The 20,057-nt window shown below is 41.8% G+C and overlaps 1 protein-coding gene across 4 annotated transcripts in view; it reads left to right on the forward strand.

The window, feature by feature from the left end:
• Positions 1-2,099: 2,099 nt before the first annotated feature.
• Positions 2,100-20,057, forward strand: part of LOC120032174 (plasma membrane calcium-transporting ATPase 1-like) — a 54,403-nt gene continuing 36,445 nt past the window's right edge. For 3 of the 4 annotated variants that reach the window (XM_038978149.1, XM_038978151.1, XM_038978150.1), the window contains exons 1-2: positions 2,100-2,207; positions 16,239-16,686. In XM_038978149.1, the coding sequence (XP_038834077.1) occupies positions 16,500-16,686 (187 nt within the window). In that variant the 5' untranslated portion in view covers positions 2,100-2,207; positions 16,239-16,499. Of the gene's footprint in view, positions 2,208-2,229; positions 2,296-16,238; positions 16,687-20,057 lie in introns of those variants that run through there. The other variant, XM_038978148.1, reaches the window with a different exon arrangement.

The raw sequence follows: 20,057 nt of genomic DNA on the forward strand, positions 1-20,057 counted from the left end.
ATCAAATTTGAAGTGTGGCTCTCTTTTTTCCATGGCAGCCAGCGACATCATCACCCATAGCGTGAAACAGCTAGGCCCTGCGGTGGAAAGGGAAGGTCTGTGTCCCAAATGGCACCCTATTCCATACATAGTGCACTGCTTTTGACTAGATCCTTATGGGCCCTGGACAAAAGTAGTGCACTATATAGGGAATAGGGTGCTATTTTGGACGTAGCCAAGCAAAATTGCTCTGCTCTCCGTGTTAGAGGGACATCTGCTCGAGGGCCGGGCACAACGCTACAAGCCTCCAATCGGAGAGGCCCGAAATGAGAGCCTCTAAAGCTGAACTGTGTGTGTATGAGAGAGGGGGAGAGAGAACTGGAAACTGGCACACATAAAAATAGGATACGCGTTTTCCCACAGCTCCGCAAGATTTGGAAGGTCTGCAAGGAAACTTGTTTGCTTGCCTCATGTGGCTCATGAGGCCTACATATTACTTTTGAAAAGATATCAGCTGCATAACTCCTGTGGTGAAATGCTTCTGGTTTGAACTTCAAATCAACAGTGGTCATTGACACCCAGTCCCAGAGACGGCTGAGAGGGACACTGAAAATGGAGGACTGGAGATATTTATGTTGTGTTCATTTCCTTCCCCTCTCTCTGTTCTGTTCCTCCCTAACACTGGTTTGTGATTCAGAGCTACCGATTGAACATTACCACATTTAGGTCCAAATTACACAACGTTTAAAAAACTTCTTTCTCCTGTTTATAAATCCAGAGTGGTAAATTGAAGAAGTGCAGCAATGTTTTTTGTGTTCAAAAATTGGACCCGTTAAGTGAAGAGTAGCTAATATATGGCTATGGATCCCGGTCAAATAATATGTGCATTCTTTACACAGTTGAAGGTCTGCATGCATTGCTTTGACGTAATAATCATAGAGCCAGTCTGGCAGAGATTATGCAGCATTATGTATGCTCAGATCAATATGGGTCAGATAATGGGTTCAGAGAATACACAGATCAATGGTAGCCAGACGTCACACGCAGACACACACACACACTCCGACACACACGCATGCCCACAATGACAAGCGCACACACTTGCACACACACACACATACACTTGTGCACCTACACACTCCCACACACACACAGAAGTGCATGTACTGTACACACACATTCAAGGGCGACCTTGTCCACCGAGGCTCACACACACAGCTCTCTTGCACCTCTCATGGCATCTCCTGTGTGCCTCTGGAAATGTGACATCAACCAGTTTACAACCTGATATCACACCCTCATTCCAGGAACAACCCCGCTTTCTGAAGTTAACAACTATCAATGGATTGACTCAGAGGTAATGTAGAGCTTCATTGTTAAACTCAGATTAATGACACTTAAGCCTTGGGAGCCAGGGTGGGAAAATGTAATATGCTGAAGTTTAGTGCAAGATGTTATGTACTCTGTACTTTGAAATTTTAGCCTTATGTATAATATGAGTAAGTCCTGCAGTGTTGGAAGAGAACAAGGTGCCACTATTTCAGAACAGCTTTTGGTGTACAATGCAATGCATGCTGTGTGTGTGTGTCAGTAGGCTATTCAGATAGTCAGTACTTGTGATTCAGACTTGATTTGTGCTATATATATATTATTTTTTTACTGCAATATAATAGGCAGATTCTGTAGCCCATTTCAAACGAATGTGTCGCTCCTTCACCCTTTTGTGCTGAAGAATCAAACACTAAAGCATTGAATACATAGAAAAATCGCGACGTCATGGAAAGAATGACGTCAGGTTTGATTAGCCGCCGAGAAGGTGGGTGGAGCTACACAACCGACAGGGCCAGGGAGATGCACACACAAATAAACAGATGTCAGTGCTCATTTAATGCTGGTTAAATCATACGATGTAAGAACGGATCTTTGCATGCATCAGATTTTTATAAAGTAAGACCGGGCAAAGAGTGGGTGCGAGAGGATCTCCATCCGTGAACGGAATTGATGACGTAACCGTTTCCACGGGCGACTGATTTGTTGGTTAAGCCAATGGGGATCTACATTGGAGTTATTGCCCATCCCCCTGACGTGAATCACATGTCCCTTGCGATGTTGTGACAGTGTAGTGGGCGGGATTTTTACTACAGATCGGGAAAGAGGGGCAGTCTGTAGTGATATACTGAGGAGAGGGAAAGAGAGGAAGGTCTCAGAGGTAATATTCGGAAAACGGAGTAAGTACTTTGTTAGATTTTTTTTTTTTGCACACAAATATACATTTCCATAAGTAACAACATGGACACAAGCCAAGCGTTGATTCTGGTAAGCAATAGCGAACCGGTTTGGTTTTATATCCTTACTACAGTTTTAGCTTAACGGTAAACGTTAGCTAGCTCAGTGCAGCTGCTCGTGAGTTCATGTCTAGCTTGCAAGCTAGCTTCTATTTGGGTAAGAAGATGGAACAACTGACATTGAGCTTCTTGTTCTTTACACCACAATTTGCTTCGGACATTAACCTACCTAACGTTTTCCAGAACAGGATCTTATTGACAAGTTAATGGAATTTCCAACGTATTGTAATGTGCGAAAATACTAACTCGCGGGTGACTTGGTGTTTGAAAAGTTGTGTAGCTAAATAACGTTAGCGGTGTAACGTTATTTTGAAATGGGTTCGACTGCACACACTAGCTTTGGAGGAGCTCGTGGACAGGAGGTGGAGGTTGACGCCTAAGCTCTACTGTACTAAGGAGTGAAGAAGAAGCAAAAGTCGTGGTGAAAACGACTTGAAATATGTAAACGTTATTTGAGTCCAGCCATGCTGCTCGACTCGGACTCATATTTAATTAATTCGGAATCTTAATTGCTGGGTTATTTTTATTCAGCCTAAACTTGTTATTAACGTAACGTTAGTTGGCTAATAGTTGACTTGACACATGCAGTGTGCTCACTCCATAATGAGTCTATAACCTGTAACCGTTAGGTTAGCGTAACTTTGGTTAGCTTTCTTGCCGCAAAAGGACTACTACGTCCGTTGCTTTATGGTACTGTTACATTTTATACACAAGTTACAATTTCTCAATTGAAAATGAACGTTAGTTGCCTTACATTTTGCTTGGCTACATTGGACATTTTGCCGGTTAGCTACCTAACATTAAGCCTTGACTACGACGGGTACTCCACTTGAAATTATTCCATGGTGTTATTCCACTGCACCGGTCGGTTCTAAAGTCAGGTGCCCAGTTGGTTAGCTAACTAACGTTAGCTAGCTAGAGAGTAGTAACCAGTGGTTGACTTGTGACATAGCTAACTTGCTAGCTAGGTAACAGTCCTGACTGACAGCTAACGCTATCCAGTTAAACGAAGGATATACTGTAGCTAGCTAGGTGAAGCGTTAGTGAACCAGCTGCTAACATTGGCCAACCTACCTTTAACGTTACATGTTTTGCAACGGTAGCTACGCCGCAACACATCGTTAAATTAGCCACTAGTACTTCTGTCTGAACTCCGTCTTTGAAACCTGTCATACTGATATGCACTCTGGGTGCCAGCTGAGATGCCGAAATTTCAACTTAGTACAGCTAACGTTAACAAGTTACATTACCGCCGGTATATCTATTTAGTTGTAGCAGTGTCCATAGCTGATCCATCTAACTAGCTACGACAGATCCATTATCCTGTCATGCTTTCTTTTCGCTGTGTGCCACCATTAGCTACCAACCTCGAACGTGATTATTTGTTCACGTTATGACAAGGCAACGTAACCAATCATTTGACCTTGACTACAGATAGTGCAAATGCAAATGCTTTTTCTATTGCAGAGCTTATGTACTGGTCCCAGTGTGATAGGCAACGAGCTATCACGTTTTGGTGTCTAACAGAAGGGATCAGTCCTTATCCTATTAAATGGCACCCGGCGTGCTGCACTTAGCCAGCAATGCATTCTAGTCTCTGCTGAATGCTGAGCTTCGAATGAACGCTGCTGGTTGACCATGTGGATTACGATCACTTATCGTTTGTGAATCTGTATCAGCAAATTGCAAACATTGGGGATTCCATTGATCTGTGCAACGCTTGTATTGAAGTCTAGTCATGTGCATTAATATGCATCCACAATACACATGGTATAATATTTGACGAATTTACAATGCTGTAGTCATGTAAGAGAGGTATGGTGATCATTGGACAAGTTGTATAACATAACGTTTTTAACCCATATCAGTGTAGGATATGATTTTAAGCTTTTTTGGTGTCAGGGTGTTCAGATATGTGAAATATCATTGTTCTCTCTGCTGACTGCTGTCAATTTGATCAAGATTTCGTTGCATTCTGAATGCATTCAATAGGAGTGAGATTTCTATCTTCTAGACATTTGCCTTTTATAGATCCACACATTTTGGCCATAAAAAAAACAACCTCTGACTGTGTCTGAGGCTGTAGTTTTAACCAAAACTGTCTATCACTCAAGAATGAAGCAGTGCAGCAGACTAAAACTGAGCATACAGTAATATAAACCTTCTCACTTGCATGGTATTGGTCAGCTTTGGTCCCTGTTCAATTATTAAAACAGGTGTATGTTCTGTGTATTGCATAGGATTTCTATGCCAATGTTTCATGAGGAGTTTCACGATCGGCTGACTAATTATTAGTCTACTAGAACTGAATAGGATTTTAAGTCCGTCTCTGGTGTCTCTGGTCTTATGTTGTTTTGGAAAGTAGGCCTTTGAGTGGTTGTGGTTCAGTCAGAGGTTTTAACCTAATTAAATCGGTAGGCCGACACTACCTCAGTACGATAGCTATAGGATTTCAGTCTTCTCGTCGTAACACATTTCTTTGTAAATTAGGATTATTGAGCAGCAGTAGACTTTGTAGTTAATATTGATGGCATTTAGAATAGACAGGTGTCAAAGTATAACACGTGTAAAATGCTTATTTATTAGCGAATAGGTACTATTAGGATTAGGTAGGTACTATGATGTAACATAATTATCCTGTTTAACAAAGTTTCGGACAACGTGCTGTCTATTCCAGGTAATGATTTCGCCCTGTCGACACTGCATCCCAGACTCATCGTGGACATGGACCCTGGCGGGGTTGCCTGATGCGTGCTCACTCAACTGGCTAACTGCTAAACCGTATTTCCCACTCATGTTGAACATTGTCTATAATTGTCAGGAAATCTAACATGCTGCATCAAATCTAAGAAATTACCACTATAATCCTCCTTTTGTCTTACTATTGTAAGACCTACTATAGAAACTTACTGACGGAGACTCCTACTGCAAAAGGCACAATTGGTTATGTAAAAGGCAATGGAGCCGTTGTCACATTAATCTATGTAGGCTATCATGGGCAGCTCAATATAGTCTGCTGTACTATTAAGTAGGCCTACATTGTATAATGCTGCTTTTTACTCACTCTGGTGTGATGCGTATCTCCTCAATATTGTAAGGGCAAGGATATTCCACACTGTGGTTTAAAGGCAAGTTGAGTCTGACTCATGCTGGCTCAATTAGGCTCGAGTCTAAACAGACACATAAGCTCATATTTCCTTCTCTATCGGCATTCTCAGGTGTTCTCTTTTTAATCAAATTGCCGTAGGGTGATATTAAAGATAAACAGCGTTTTCTTAATTTAGGGTTTTACTATTTTTCACATTGTAGAATAATAGTTTTGATGTCTTCACTATGAAATAACACATGGAATCATGTAGTAACCAAAAAAAGTGTTAAACAAATGAAAATATATTAAATATATATTTCTTCAAAGTAGCCACCCTTTGCAGCTTTGCACACTCTTGGCATTCTCTCAACCAGCTTCATGAGGAATGATTTTCCAACAGTCCAACAGTGCTGAGCGCTTGTTGGCTGCTTTTCCTTCACTCTGCGGTCCAACTCATCCCGAACCATCTCAACTGGGTGGAGGTTGGGTGATTGTGGAGGCCAGGTCATCTGGTCAAATAGCCCTTACACAGCCTGGAGGTGTGTTGGGTCATTGTCCTGTTGAAAAACAAATGATTGTCCCACTAAGCGCAAACCGGATGGGATGGTGTATCGCTGCAGAATGCTGTGGTAGCCATGCTGGTTTTGTGTGCTTTGAAAACGTCTATCGTTTCCTATTATCAATTGGACACGTGTGGAAGGAAATTTGCAACACAAACAAACATGGAGGAGAGTGAACGTGGCACGGAGATCGTACCTAAGAGGGGCTACTTTGGTCGCATTGTCATGGTTTGGGTATGAAAGGTTTGACACGAACCAAAACCAAACCGTCCCCTGCAAAATATGCCGCAGGCCGGTCCCGACAACAGGCTCAAACACCACTAACCTCTCTTACCACCTACGCAAGAATCATGTGAAACAGTACGGAGAGAGTCTACGGATAAGACCCCAAAAAGTACAGTCGGGTGCTCAAAACAAACCCCTGACTCAGACGTTGCAAGAGGCCTTTGTCCATGGCACACCATATGGCAAAGAATCACGAAGATGGAGGTAACAGCTGCCGTTACAACTTACATCTGCAAAGACATGACCGCAATTTACACGGTCGAGAAACAGGGGTTTCATGAGTGAGTGCAAACACTCAACCCAAGGTATCAAATGCAAATAAATTTTATTTGTTGAGTATAATTAAAAATGTAATAAAAAATAGGCCTTTACATGTGGTCATTTTATATACACTATTTATTCATTGAATTTACAGAAAATGTGCTATATCGTGATGTGTCATTATCAGGATAGGAAATGACCTATATCAGGATATAAGATTTTGGCCATATCGCCCAGCCCTACTTTGAATTCTAAATAAATCACTGACAGTGTTACCAGCAAAGCGCCATCACACCTCCTCTATGCTTCACGGTGGGAACCACACGTGCAGAGATCATCCGTTCACCTACTCTGCGTCTCACAAAGACATTTACAATTTCCATCAGTCTAATGTCCATTGCTCGTGTTTCTTGGCCCAAGCAAGTGTCGTCTTCTTATTGGTGTTTTTAGTAGTGGTTTCTTGCAGCAATCCGACCAGTGCCTTAGACCGCTCCCGAGTGGCGCAGCGGTCTAAGGCATTGCATCTCAGTGCAAGAGGCATAACTACAGTCCCTGGTTCGAATCTAGGCTGTATCACATCCGGCTGTGAGTGGGAGTTCCACAGGGCGGCCCACAATTTGCCCAGTGTCGTCTGGGTTTGGCCGGGGTAGGCTGTCATTGTAAATAAGAATTTGTTCTTAACTGACTTGCCTAGTTAAATAGGTTAATTTTAAAAATAAATAATAATACAATTAAATGAAGGCCTGATTCACACAGTCTCCTCTGAAAAGTTGATGTTGAAGTCTTTCTTGAACTCTATGAAACACTTATTTGGGCTGCAATTTCTGAGGCTGGAACTCTAATGAACTTATCCTGTTCAGCAGAGGTAACTCTGGGTCTTCTTTTCCTGTGGCGGTCCTCACGAGAGCCTGTTTCATCATAGCGCTTGATGGTTTTTGCGACTGCGTTTCCCTTTGCTTATTTGAGCTGTTCTTCACATATGGACATGGTCTTTTACCAAATAGGGCTATCTTCTGTATACCACCCCTACCTTGTCACAACACAACTGATTGGCTCAAATGCATTAAGAAGGAAAGAAATTCCACAAATGAACTTTTAACAACGCACACCTGTTAATTGAAATGCATTCCAGGTGACTACCTCAAGAAGCTGGTTAAAAGGTTGCAAGAGTGTGCAAGGTGAAGGGTGGCTACTTTGAAGAATCTTAAATATAAAATTGTCAATTGTTTAATACTTTTTTGGATACTACTTGATTCCATATGTGTTCATATTTTTGATGTCTTCACTATTATTCTACAATGTAGAAAATAGTAAAAATAAAAAAACCTGAAATGAGTAGGTGTGTCCAAACTTGACTGGTACCCTATGTATTTCTGTCATAGTTAGTAGCCCTGTGTCAGTCTGCATATAAGAAAACAGTCCTGTTGGATAGCCGAGAGACACATGCATACAATCTTATTTTGTTTGAAATTAGCCTGGTCAATGCATTTTTAATCTGTAGGCTACAATCTCAATTGACCACCCAGCATATTTGTTTAAACCCAATCAAGGAGCACAACATTTTACCTAAGTAGGAGGAAACCCCATGATGAATCAGAAATAGTGGGGGCAGCAGGTCACACAATGGTAGTACATGTCAAGGCAGCATGACCTTAGTCTAGGGCTGGGCGATATGGCAAAATATGTTTTTTTCCCCCTCACATTTTTGACAGTATTTAATGTTTTAGAATTATACAAGTTCTGAATTTGCTTTATGAGTAGTGCGTGACCCTATGGTGGAAACAAACTTTCTAAGATATTTCAATAGCTCTTTCTCCATTCTGATTATTTTATACAGTTCAATTCAACAAAAATATTTTTGTTGCATTTCTTGCACCCATTTGAGATAATTTCTACACTGCCACGTAGGGCTGCACGACATGGGCAAAACATTTAGGCCTTATTTTTAACCATATGTTACAATTGCGATTTCACTTGCTATTTAGAGTAAAACACTTCGGTGAACTGTTGGAATCATGGAAATATAATTATTTATATAATTCTATAGTTAGAATATAATAGTGGGCACTTTGAATACAGTGTTTAGTATGAAAATGCCAGGTAGGAGTTATTTAAATAGGGTTGGAACCAAGTGTTGATAAGTGTTTCCTAGGGGACCCTGTATTCTTTGGCTACATTGAATGATTTCTCTTAGCTTCTTCACGTAGCTAACATTCATGCTTCACGTATACCTCTTTGATTTAGAAGATACTGTTGCACAAACATGAGGATTTAGGTCTACACCATCACTTGTATTATCAGGCTGTAAAGCTTGTTACGTTTGCTTTGACCCAGTACATTTATTAGCTAGCCAGCTAACATGATTTAGGCCCAACTTGCTAAGAAAAGACAAACTAGCCGTTTGCAAATGTAAGACACACAAACTAAGTGTAATTATATGTTGCTAGTGTCTCTGGTCAAGCAACAACAAATGCGCTCCTTGAGTGACGGGGTGGTGCTATGTCTGTGTGGTAAGTGGTGCCGGAGAGAGATGACTCAAGTAGCGGAGAAACTATCAAAATGGACATTACACACGGCATATCACATTTAACAAATCAAACATTCAAATCCCGTTTATAGAACGTAAAGTAAAAACCCAAACTGGTCCATGCATCAATACCAGGATATCGTAAAATATGTTATACCCCCCCCACCCCCCTACCTCAGGCCGTAGAGCTGCCCAGCAGAGTCAGTTAAAAAAAGGAGCGCAAAGGCTCTCAACTTCAAAGATGGCTTGCTCTTGAAAATGAAGGACATACAAGTTAAATACAACCATAGCCTCTATAAATCTACCTCTATCCCCTTTAAAACCCCTGAAGAGGCTCAATTTATTCCATTTGCTTGTACAGAAGGGAAAGTGGCGACGCAAAGGACGATTTTTAAATGTCCCCCAAGAGACCATCACAAATCTCGATTAAATGAGCAGAAGAGCACTGGGAAGAGGAAGTATGTTGTAGAGTTGACGCCGGGCGGGGACACCTCTGCATGGTGTCGTGAATTGGCAGGCTGGTCATGTAGAACACAGAGTAGAGAAGTGCCCAGTCTCTGGTGTGAAGTGGCCCGCTGATAGCACTGAGCCATGCTGCATGACATGAGTAAGGCTGGGTGCCTGCCTCTGCTTTGTACCCTCCACATTTACACGCCCTGACCCACTTCAGCAGGGGCCAGAGTGGGGAATGGGGACAGGGAGGGGTAGCCTGTAGGATGCTAAAAATACCCCCATCTGCACCAGCAAGACCATAGCAGAGGGATCCCTGGAATGGCTGTCCTTGACTCACAACGAATAAGTTGGCATGTAGAGGGGTTCAAAGTGCCAACCATGACCAAGAGGGTTTCCTTAGTTTGGGGAGAATTGCTTGGAAGTCCATCAACAGATAACATTTGCACCGTTTGGCCATAGAGATCTGTTACATCTAATTTTCTGCTCCCTGGAAAGGAATAACTGCTGGGCTTTTTTATGACAAACATTTTCGTATACGGTTCTAAGTGAAACCCCAATAGATTTCTTTGGTCTTCTCTTACTTAGTAAGGGTTTTTCTGGTGTTGTGCACAAAGGGTTAACCTGGCTCCTATCGTTGTTCAACCATACCATGCCAGCTGTTAGCTCGGTGATCCAATCACAATGATTTTCCACTGTTGTGACATGTGATCTGTTCCGCAACCTGAAACTGTCACCGCTCAGCAAATGTTGGCACTTCCTTCATCTTGGCGGTGCAGCCGCTCGCAGGGGGACAGGCTCAGAGCATGAGATGTGAGGACAAGGGAAATGGAGCCTGGCCGCCTCCATTACTTTGGGGTTGAACATGTGTGTTCGCTGGGTGCTGAGGGCAACTCAAATATGCCAACCATTTTTAGAGGACCATTTAGGGGGGGGGGGGACACATTGAGCGAGTCACACACCGCAATAGGCAAGTTAACATGGTAAGTCATCTGGGCCACAGTCGAAATTCACTTGAATTTGTCTAAGTTGTGGAAAGATGCCGTTCATGTCAGGCAGAATGCAAGTTGCCAGAGTTTCAATAAGGAACTGCAACCCTCCTTGTCTAAATGGGCCACACTAAAATTTGAGCACAAATTCTACTTAGGCAATGGTAAAAAGTTTCACTTTGTGTTTTCGCACATCTCACAACTATAAAAAACACTACCACGTGAAATATTTTGGTGGAAACCTCTGTGTACGTTTCAACCTCACCCCAAACTTGTGGCCAGCAAAATGGATATTTCCCTCTCAAATGAGATTTTATGTCACCTCAGAATTCCAACCAGCCCTGCAATTATGTTGTGTAAAGAATAATAAATCCTGTCCCTTTTCCATGGCAGATGGCTCCAAAATAGAATTGACACGTGACCAAATAGTTTCTCAAAAACAAGTCTGAAAGTAGTGGGTTTGTTGGGTTGCTCTCATTTGTCCAGTTACTGAAATTACATTTTTCAATTGTGTGAATGTACCACATTTGCGCCCTCATTAAAGCACTATTTTCTGGGCATCTTAGAATACGCAGAGATTTTGGCCTGATGCAGATGCAGTTATGAGTATTATGTTCCCGATCTGACTTGAAAAAGGGAAGCGTGCTCACTACTTTTTCTCTCATTCAGTTCATTGTTACACCCAGACACTAATGTAGACCGTGAATAAAACCGACTGCCCAGCTGGTGACCTCTTTGAGAGAGGGAGTAGGAAATGCGTCCCCCGCCTGCCCTACAGTGGTAAATTCCTCTAGAGCAGGGATTCTAAAATCTCTCCTTTGGGACCCCAGCCGTTCCATGTATTTGATCTATTCCAGAGCGAGCACACCTGATTCCAACTTGACAACTAATCAAGTCCTTGACTAGGTGAATCAGGTGTGCAAGTTTATGGCTATAACACATTTTTGAAAAGTTATTTTATTTTGCAGAGTAGACGTTTGAGAACCACTGCCCTAGGGGATTCACTGTCCTATTTTAACCTTGAGACAATATAGGTTGGGTCGTTTTCATCATTGCACATTTGAATGGTCTTTCCATACAAGCTGCCTTTTACATGTCATCTTTCCTGACGTTTTTTTACTTCCTTATTCTGGTGCATCCCTCTACCCGCTTCGAACATGGCACCTTTCCTTGTGGTGATTCTAAGAAATGAGTCAAAATGGAATCGTCCTTAAAACAGGCTGACGACTGCTGTGCTTTATTCTTCACTTTGGTCAGCAGAGCAGAGACTGGATCTCCCAGATGATGCCAGAGATTGTCTAATTAGATTAAAAAGGAGCTTTTTCTGAGATGATCATTCAGTGAGCGCCAGCCCCATCTCCCAATGAATCGCCACTAGCTGTTGTGGAGACACGCCAGCCCCATCTCCCAATGAATCGCCACTAGCCAAAGTGGGGACACAATGTCAAATGGCTTTTTATTGCACAACTGAAATAAGTGTAGCAGGGACATTTTGATGATGGACTCTGGATATGGAGATTCCTCTGGAGGTAGGAAGGGTGTTCGCCTATATAGCTACTTCACATTAAGCACCAAACACTATGTGGGAGGAAGCTGGGCGTTTCATGAGTTATAATTCTTGCAGTAATTCCAGTTAGGCTAAGTGAAATGCTCTTATTTTGACTTGTATAACCAGTTGAATGGACTAGAACTCTACATGTGCGTTGGTACATAAATGATCATACATTAACTACAATACATTTTGTCTGGCTCTGGTTTTACTGTAGTGACCACCTACATCTGTTTGCCTGTGCTTCTCGTGGGGTTTATAGTAGAGGTCGACCGATTTATGATTTTTCAACGCCGATACCGATTCATATTTTTAATTAAAAAAGAATTAAAAATAAATACATTGTAATGACAATTACAACAATACTGAATGAACACTTATTTTAACTTAATATAATACATCAATAAAATCAATTTACCCTCATAATAAATAATGAAACATGTTCAATTTGGTTTAAATAATGCAAAAACAAAGTGTTGGAGAAGAAAGTAAAAGTGCAATATGTGCCATGTAAAAAAGCTAACGTTTAAGGTCCTTGCTCAGAACATGAGAACATATGAAAGCTGGTGGTTCCTTTTAACATGAGTCTTCAATATTCCCAAGTAAGAAGTTTTAGGTTGTAGTTATTATAGGAATTATGACTATTTCTCTCTCTACCATTTGTATTTCATAAACCTTTGACTATTGGATGTTCTTATAGGCACTTTAAGTATTGCCAGTGTAACAGTATAGCTCGCCCCTACCTGGGCTCGAACCAGGAACACATTGACAACAGCCACCCTCGAAGCATCATTTACCCATCGCTCCACAAGAACTACTCCAAGTCTCAGAACGAGTGACGTCACCGATTGAAACGCTATTAGCGCGCACCCCGCTAACTAGCTAGCCATTTCACATCGGTTACACCAGCCTAATCTCGGGAGTTGATAGGCTTGAAGTCATAAACAGCTCAATGCTTGAAGCATTGCGAAGAGCTGCTGGCAAAACGCACGAAAGTGCTGTTTGAATGAATGCTTTACGAGCCTGCTGCTGCCTACCATCGCTCAGTCAGACTGCTCTATCAAATATCAAATCATAGACGTAATTATAATATAACACACAGAAATACGAGCCTTTGGTCATTATTATGGTCGAATCCGGAAACTATCATTTCGAAAACAAAACGTTTATTCTTTCAGTGAAATACGGAACCGTTCCGTATTTTATCTAACGGGTGGCATCCATAAGTCTAAATATTCATGTTACATTGCACAACCTTCAATGTTATGTCATAATTGCGTACAATTCTGGCAAATTAGTTCGCAACGAGCCAGGCGGCCCAAACTGTTGCATATACCCTGAGTCTGCGTGCAATGAACGCAAGAGAAGTGACAATTTCACCTGGTTAATATTGCCTGCTAACCTGGATTTATTTTAGCTAAATATGCAGGTTTAAAAAAAATATACTTCTGTGTATTGATTTTAAGAAAGGCATTGATGTTTATGGTTAGTTAGTCGTGCAACGATTTGTGCTTTTTTCGCAAATGCGCTTTTGTTAAATCATCCCCCGTTTGGCGAAGTTGGCTGTCTTTGTTAGGAACAAATAGTCTTCACACAGTTCGCAACGAGCTAGGCGGCCCAAACTGCTGCATATACCCTGACTCTGTTGCAAGAGAAGTGGCATAATTACCCTAGTTAAAAGAAATTTATGTTAGCAGGCAATATTAACTAAATATGCAGGTTTAAAAATATATACTTGCGTATTGATTTTAAGAAAGGCATTGATGTTTATGGTTAGGTACACGTTGGAGCAACGACAGTCCTTTTTCGCGAATGCGCACCACATCGATTATATGCAACGCAGGACACGCTAGATAAACTAGTAATAACTACACATGGTTGACGATAACTAGTGATTATGATTGATTGTTTTTTTTTTAATGCTAGCTAGCAACATACCTTGGCTTCTTACTGCATTCGTGTAACAGGCATGCTCCTCGTGGAGTGCAATGTAAGGTAGGTGGTTAAAGCGTTGGACTAGTTAACGGTAAGGTTGCAAGATTGAATCCCCGAGCTGACAAGGTAAAAATCTGTCATTCTGCCCCTGAACAAGGCAGTTAACCCACCGTTCCTAGGCCGTCACTGAAAATAAGAATGTGTTCTTAACTGGCTTTCCTAGTTAAATAAAGGTGTACAAAAATAATGTTTTTTTAATAATGTTTTTTTTTAAATCGCCCAAATCGGTGTCCAAAAATACAGATTTCCGATTGTTATGAAAACTTGAAATCTGCCCTAATTAATCGGCCATTCCGATTTAATCGGTCGACCTCTAGTTTATAGTATAGAGAGAAATATGCAGGAAGTAGGGATGTTAACTGTTAATCTAGCCCCTGAAAATACATTTGTTCGGTCATGCTTATCGGTCTATGGGTTAATTTGCATAACTGTGTGGAATTAAATTAGCACGTGTGTATTTTTGTTAGTCGTCATGCATCTTATTTATCAAACGTGTACAGCATAGTTTGAGCCTAGTTTGAGGAGCGGAATATCTTACAACCTGTCAGAGAGCGCCAGAGTAGCTCCTCACTGGAGTGAAACGTGCTTTTGTAAGCCCAGTCAACAAAGCGCAACAAATAAATATTCTACATGTAATCGCGTGTTTAAACTTTGATGGCCACGATTTAAAAATAACTATTTTTATTTCTCAATTTCAACTCGTAATTGAAGTACGTCTCCCATTTGCCATTTGAGTGCATAGGCTATCTGTGCGTCACCCACCACTTTGCAATGTGAACTTGAGGCAGTAATTATCTGAAAGTTTTTAACATTTTACTTCAAATAATGAGGCATGTCTTACCTTGCTTCAAAGTAGCCTTGCGAAAATCCATCCATAGAAACGTGGAGGCAATTCGTTTATAAAGACTTCCTGATGCCATTAACCAGCATTTCTCTCCTGTTCTATTGGTTTTCATATCGACTTTCTTTCGTTGTCCGCAAGCCGAAGGCAAAATCGTAAAAGCAACTCATCCTTGTCGTTGTTATATATTGTCCCCTTCTTTCTAAGTTTCTGAGATGTTGATTTCTGTCACATATGGAACCTCTTGCATTAGGCGTGCTGTTTAGAACGCTGCTTTCCAGCTAATTGCATTTTGGCAAATGTTTTAAAATGACTTCTTAGCTGCTTCATTACAGGAGTTGCATGTTCAAATAAAGGCTATAGCATTTTGACTAACACAATAGGCTTGCTATTGTTACATGTTTCCATTAAGCTCTTAATGAAAAATGTCCGGTCCTTGTATGCATGCATAGTATCAGAGAGGAAGAGGCTAAGTGAGAGGTTCAGCTCTCGCCAGAATCTTATCAAAACAAGCCCAATGCATTTCTGTCGCCTGCCTTCCAGCCTTGGGACGACTGCCTTTTTGTTAGGGCGCTGAAATAAGCATCTCGTCATTATATACAGATCTCTGATAGTATTTTCTGTCACATTTTACTATTTGTGAAAAATTGAACCGTTTGTTAACCGGTTAATGAGGGTCAGTTAGTCGGCAGCCAAATTGATCCCTAACAGTAAGGCAATTACTGAATAGCGGAGGTGCATAAAGATGGCGGCCCTCATGCACTTACGACAAATTACTCGTTTTGCTAAGTTTCCACTACATGTACATTGCTCAATAGTGCAAAGTCAGTATTTTTTTGTCCGTCGTTTTTTTATGGATATTAGCAGAGTAGACATAATCCAAATTGTTGCTTCAAGTTGCTGGTAATTTGAAAAAAATTGAAAGGGGGTTTGTTCTGATTTATTAGCACTTTAACTACGGCGGGCGATATGGATCAAACTTAGTGGATAGTGCTAAAACGATGTCATATCTGAATTCTGCCGCCTTTATGCACATTTGTCATAGGGCTCAAAGAAAATACTCATGTTGAATAACGTCAGCCCTGTCTGTCCATGAGTTTAAATGGCTGACTGCTTCCCACGGCGGTGTGCCTCAAATAAGTATAATATTTTCTCTTCAAAAGGATAGCATATCAAGTTGAGTCTTTGCCAGTGACCTGTGGTTCCTACAGTCTATTTTCAGTGGTGCTGTGAACGACTACAAGCGTCTTTACCTGATAGTTTGGATTATATCATCAGTGTGACTTTTTCATAAGTGCTAGTATATTATTGAAATTAAACATGCCATTTGAATTCTGAATGACCAAATGTACGTTTTCTCTCCTTTCAGATCCTCGAATGCTGTCTTCTCTGAGTCTGTGTGTGTGAACCTCGGTCAACATGAAAGAATAGGGCCACGGTCTGAGGGAAATGGCTTTTGATCTGTCCAAGTCCTTCTACCTGGAGTCTCCTCATTTCACCACCATCATCGTCTGAAGGACTTGTAGCTGTTTATGGGAACTACTGCTGGGCTCGCTCGCTGAGGATTTTAGCTCTCCCTTTGGGACGCCATTTTTCACTGTAGCCGACGGAGCGCACGCAGAGGGACATTATGGCAAACAACTCCTACAGCGGAGTGAAGAACTCCACGGCCAACCAACATGGGGACTTTGGCTGCTCGCTAAAGGACCTGCGGTCGCTCATGGAACTGCGGGGGGCAGAGGCAATAGGCAAAATCGGGGAAAGTTATGGGGACGTTCAAGGACTCTGCACCCGATTGAAAACGTCACCTGTAGACGGTAGATACCGCCTCATTCTATTTCTCAACCAATTCACCTTCATCACTCTTCATTTGGATTAGATCTGTTGTTCTTGAATGCTAGTTGTGAATGCTAGTTGTGAATGCTAGTTGTGAATGCTAGTGACACGTGTGGTTATGAAAGTGTTTCATGGCAAAAATGCATTGCTTAGCAAGCATGTCATTGGGCCGTGTCATCCACAGCACCTTGACATCACTTCCTTGGGAAAGCTGGTGTCCTAGTAGACAGGTGGCCGGGGGGAGGGTGGCACTGACCCGGTCCAGGCCTTGAGCTATTCCTGGGTTTGTGTATCTCTTTCTCTCTCTTTTTTCACCTCTGGTGCGTGGAGGGAGGCTTCAGACAGACCAGCTGTCTGCCTGGGCACAGTACCAGTCTCTGCAGGTCAATGTTCCACATGTGGGGACAGGACAGGATGGTGTGCGCGGCTAGTAACTGGTTTAACGTTGTGGTGTGGGCAAGACATGAGCTCATCTCCGGAACTGGTCTGCTGGCCTGTTCCGTTCTGCTCTGCCTCTCTCCAGCAGCATGGCATGCTTTTATCCCCCTTTCGCCATGCCCTGGAGACGAGGGTTGAAAACACATTACCAGAGTCTGTCCGAGAGTTCCTTCCTGCTGTAGCCGGGGCTCAGGTCTCTCAGGGCTCTCCCCAGCAATGTCTCGCTCCCTGTAGCAGCTAATCTAGAAAAATGCCACTGCTTTTAAAGTGTGTGTGTATATTAGTCCCTACCACCAATGCAATATTTATCCTATTTTTAAAAGGTGGGTAAGCAGCACCACTGTTCCGTTCCTCAGGGACGTTCCATGTTGTCTGCTTTATATCCTGCCTGTGTGTGTAGGCGCTGATCCCCTCTGTTCACTCAGCAGATCTGGCCATGCCAAGTGTGTGGAAAAAGTGCAGAGTCACTTTACATCAGGGACTTGCCTGTGTAGAGCCTCTCCTGCATACATTGGTTTACTGCTCTCTCTCCAGTCTCCACATAGAAGTTGTTGTGCCTAATCGCCGGCATGACCTGGAGTGAACTCTTGGGGGAGGGGATTTTCTGTTTGATCCAAGATTAAAATGGCACTGCATATCCACCACAGTCAGTGCCCTGCACTGTTTCAGTACTCGTAGTGAATGGCCTGTACCACATCTGTTTGTAGGTTCTGCAAACCCCTGTGCCACATTAATTTGTTGGTTTGAACTTCAGATGTGGCACAGGGGTTTGTAGGTTTGAACATCAGATAGGTTTGTATTAGAGTTAACATACCATTATAGTATATACAATATTTAAATGATTTGCACAATGGTTGCCCCATTTCATCCATTTTTTAATTTTTTTAATCATATTCATAGCTGACATTCTTTAAAAAGGAAAAGCCTCACTCGCTCACTATTAAAAACTCATTGTTTTATTCGAGTTAAAATATTACACCTTCCCAGCAGTGCAGTATTCAATATCAAAATAGTTCAACTAAAAAAGAAATGTGAGAAATAAGAAAGTAAGAAAAAACAAGAGAATGTGATCTATATACAGCGTCAGTGCCAGTAGCAAATTTACAATGATCATCGTCTAAACTGAGCATCTGTGTCAACCGGTTGAAATGCCAAACAGAAAGGCTACTCATACTTGAGGCTTGAATGATCCCACATGTCCTAGATCAGTCCGTTATGGTACATGTCCTCTCCTGCCCTTTATTAAGTGAGTATTGAAACAAGACCATTAACAGCCAGAAGTATATAGGCCTAGTCATAGCTGGATTCTGTTCTGCCAGCTCAGTGTCAAAGTGCCAGAGTAAGGCTCCAACTGGGGTTTTAATGTACATGTGTCAATTGCAAGGATTTGTTGAGCACTTTGTATTTGGGCATTTTTGGTGAATTGTAAGATTTGTAGAACTTGTAATGACAAAGCAGGGGATCTGTACAGGGCCATGCCTTGTATGATATTGTGGTTGGTCGATTTATTTTGTCTTGATCTACAGTACCAGTCAAAAGTTTGGACACACCTACTCATTGAAGGGTTTTTCTTTATGTTTACTATTTTCTACATTGTAGAATAATAAAGACATCAGCACTATGAAATAACACATATGGAATCATGTAGTAACCAAACCAGTAGGTGTCAACTTTTGACTGGTACTTTATGCCAGCTAGAGACAATTTAGTGTAAGTAGTCATGACAGTTGGTGTTTTATTAAGGATAAGCGAGGGTCAGATCAGGTAGGGTTATCTGTCCATTTGAGTTGGGCCTTGTGCATGTTCAGAAACTATTGTAGTAGTGCCCTTCCCTGTGTCATGTAAAAATGTTCCCAAATCTCCTTTTCACTTTCTGATTGTTCTGACTGTTCTGCTTGATTGTGATGTCATTTTGTAAAATTACTCACATCCTGAAAATTGTCACAGTTCAATAACTGCATGCACGTCTGCTTATGTGGATGGCTGAGCTCGTGCGGCTGTCTCTCCCACCCCCTCGGCCTTAATTAGCTAACTAAGGGTTTATTTAGCTATACAAACAAGCTACAACTGCACACCTCTGACAACAAGCCATCTCGATCAGCTTGACCACGAATTATGCTAGCTAGCTAATTGAGGGTGTGGAGAGACATCCGCACAAACACAGCCATCCACCTAAGCAGACGCGCGTGCAATTATTGAACTGTGACAATTTTCAGGCTCAGAGAAATGTACATGTCACGATCAGTCAGAACACAGTCAGAACAATCAGAACGTGAATATTGGTAGACAATTGAATTGGGCACATTCTGACATGACACCCTGCCCCTGATAAGCTAGAATAGCTCCACATTGTTTCCTCCACAGCGTGTGCAGTGCAGCAGCTCCACTACTTGGCTGGGTGCCCCAGAGTTTTTGACACATGTATTTCAATCAGCTCATTCACTATTGGCCCAGGAAATGAAGCCGTCATTTAAGATTACTGCCAGCTTGACAATCGAAAGAGGATTGCTAATTAGTTATTAGGCCATTTCTCCATTCTAAATCCCAGTACTTAAACTAATCTTTTGTCCACTTCCAACTTTTTATTTGAAAAATATGCTTTCTTTGCTGCTTACAGTATTACTAGGGACAGCATTGACATTTTATTTGTAAAGGGAGCAGGCCTTCCTATAACCCTTGAATGTCACACTATATTTAGGCCAGAATACTATATGTACTCACCAGACCTCCACAAGGCTATTTTCTACACTGTAACCACAATCTTTCTCCTTTTACTAGAACCAGTAACATAATTCCCAAGGATGTTTCTCCCTATTATTTCGGCACTGAACAGACTGTTCTTCTGTCCCTTAACCATATTCGTCTGTATAAGCTGAATTTTAAAAAGCTCTGCTCCTGAGCAATAATATTATTG

The sequence above is a fragment of the Salvelinus namaycush genome, chromosome 38, assembly GCF_016432855.1.
Source record: "Salvelinus namaycush isolate Seneca chromosome 38, SaNama_1.0, whole genome shotgun sequence".
In the NCBI taxonomy this organism is placed as follows: Eukaryota; Metazoa; Chordata; class Actinopteri; order Salmoniformes; family Salmonidae; genus Salvelinus; species Salvelinus namaycush.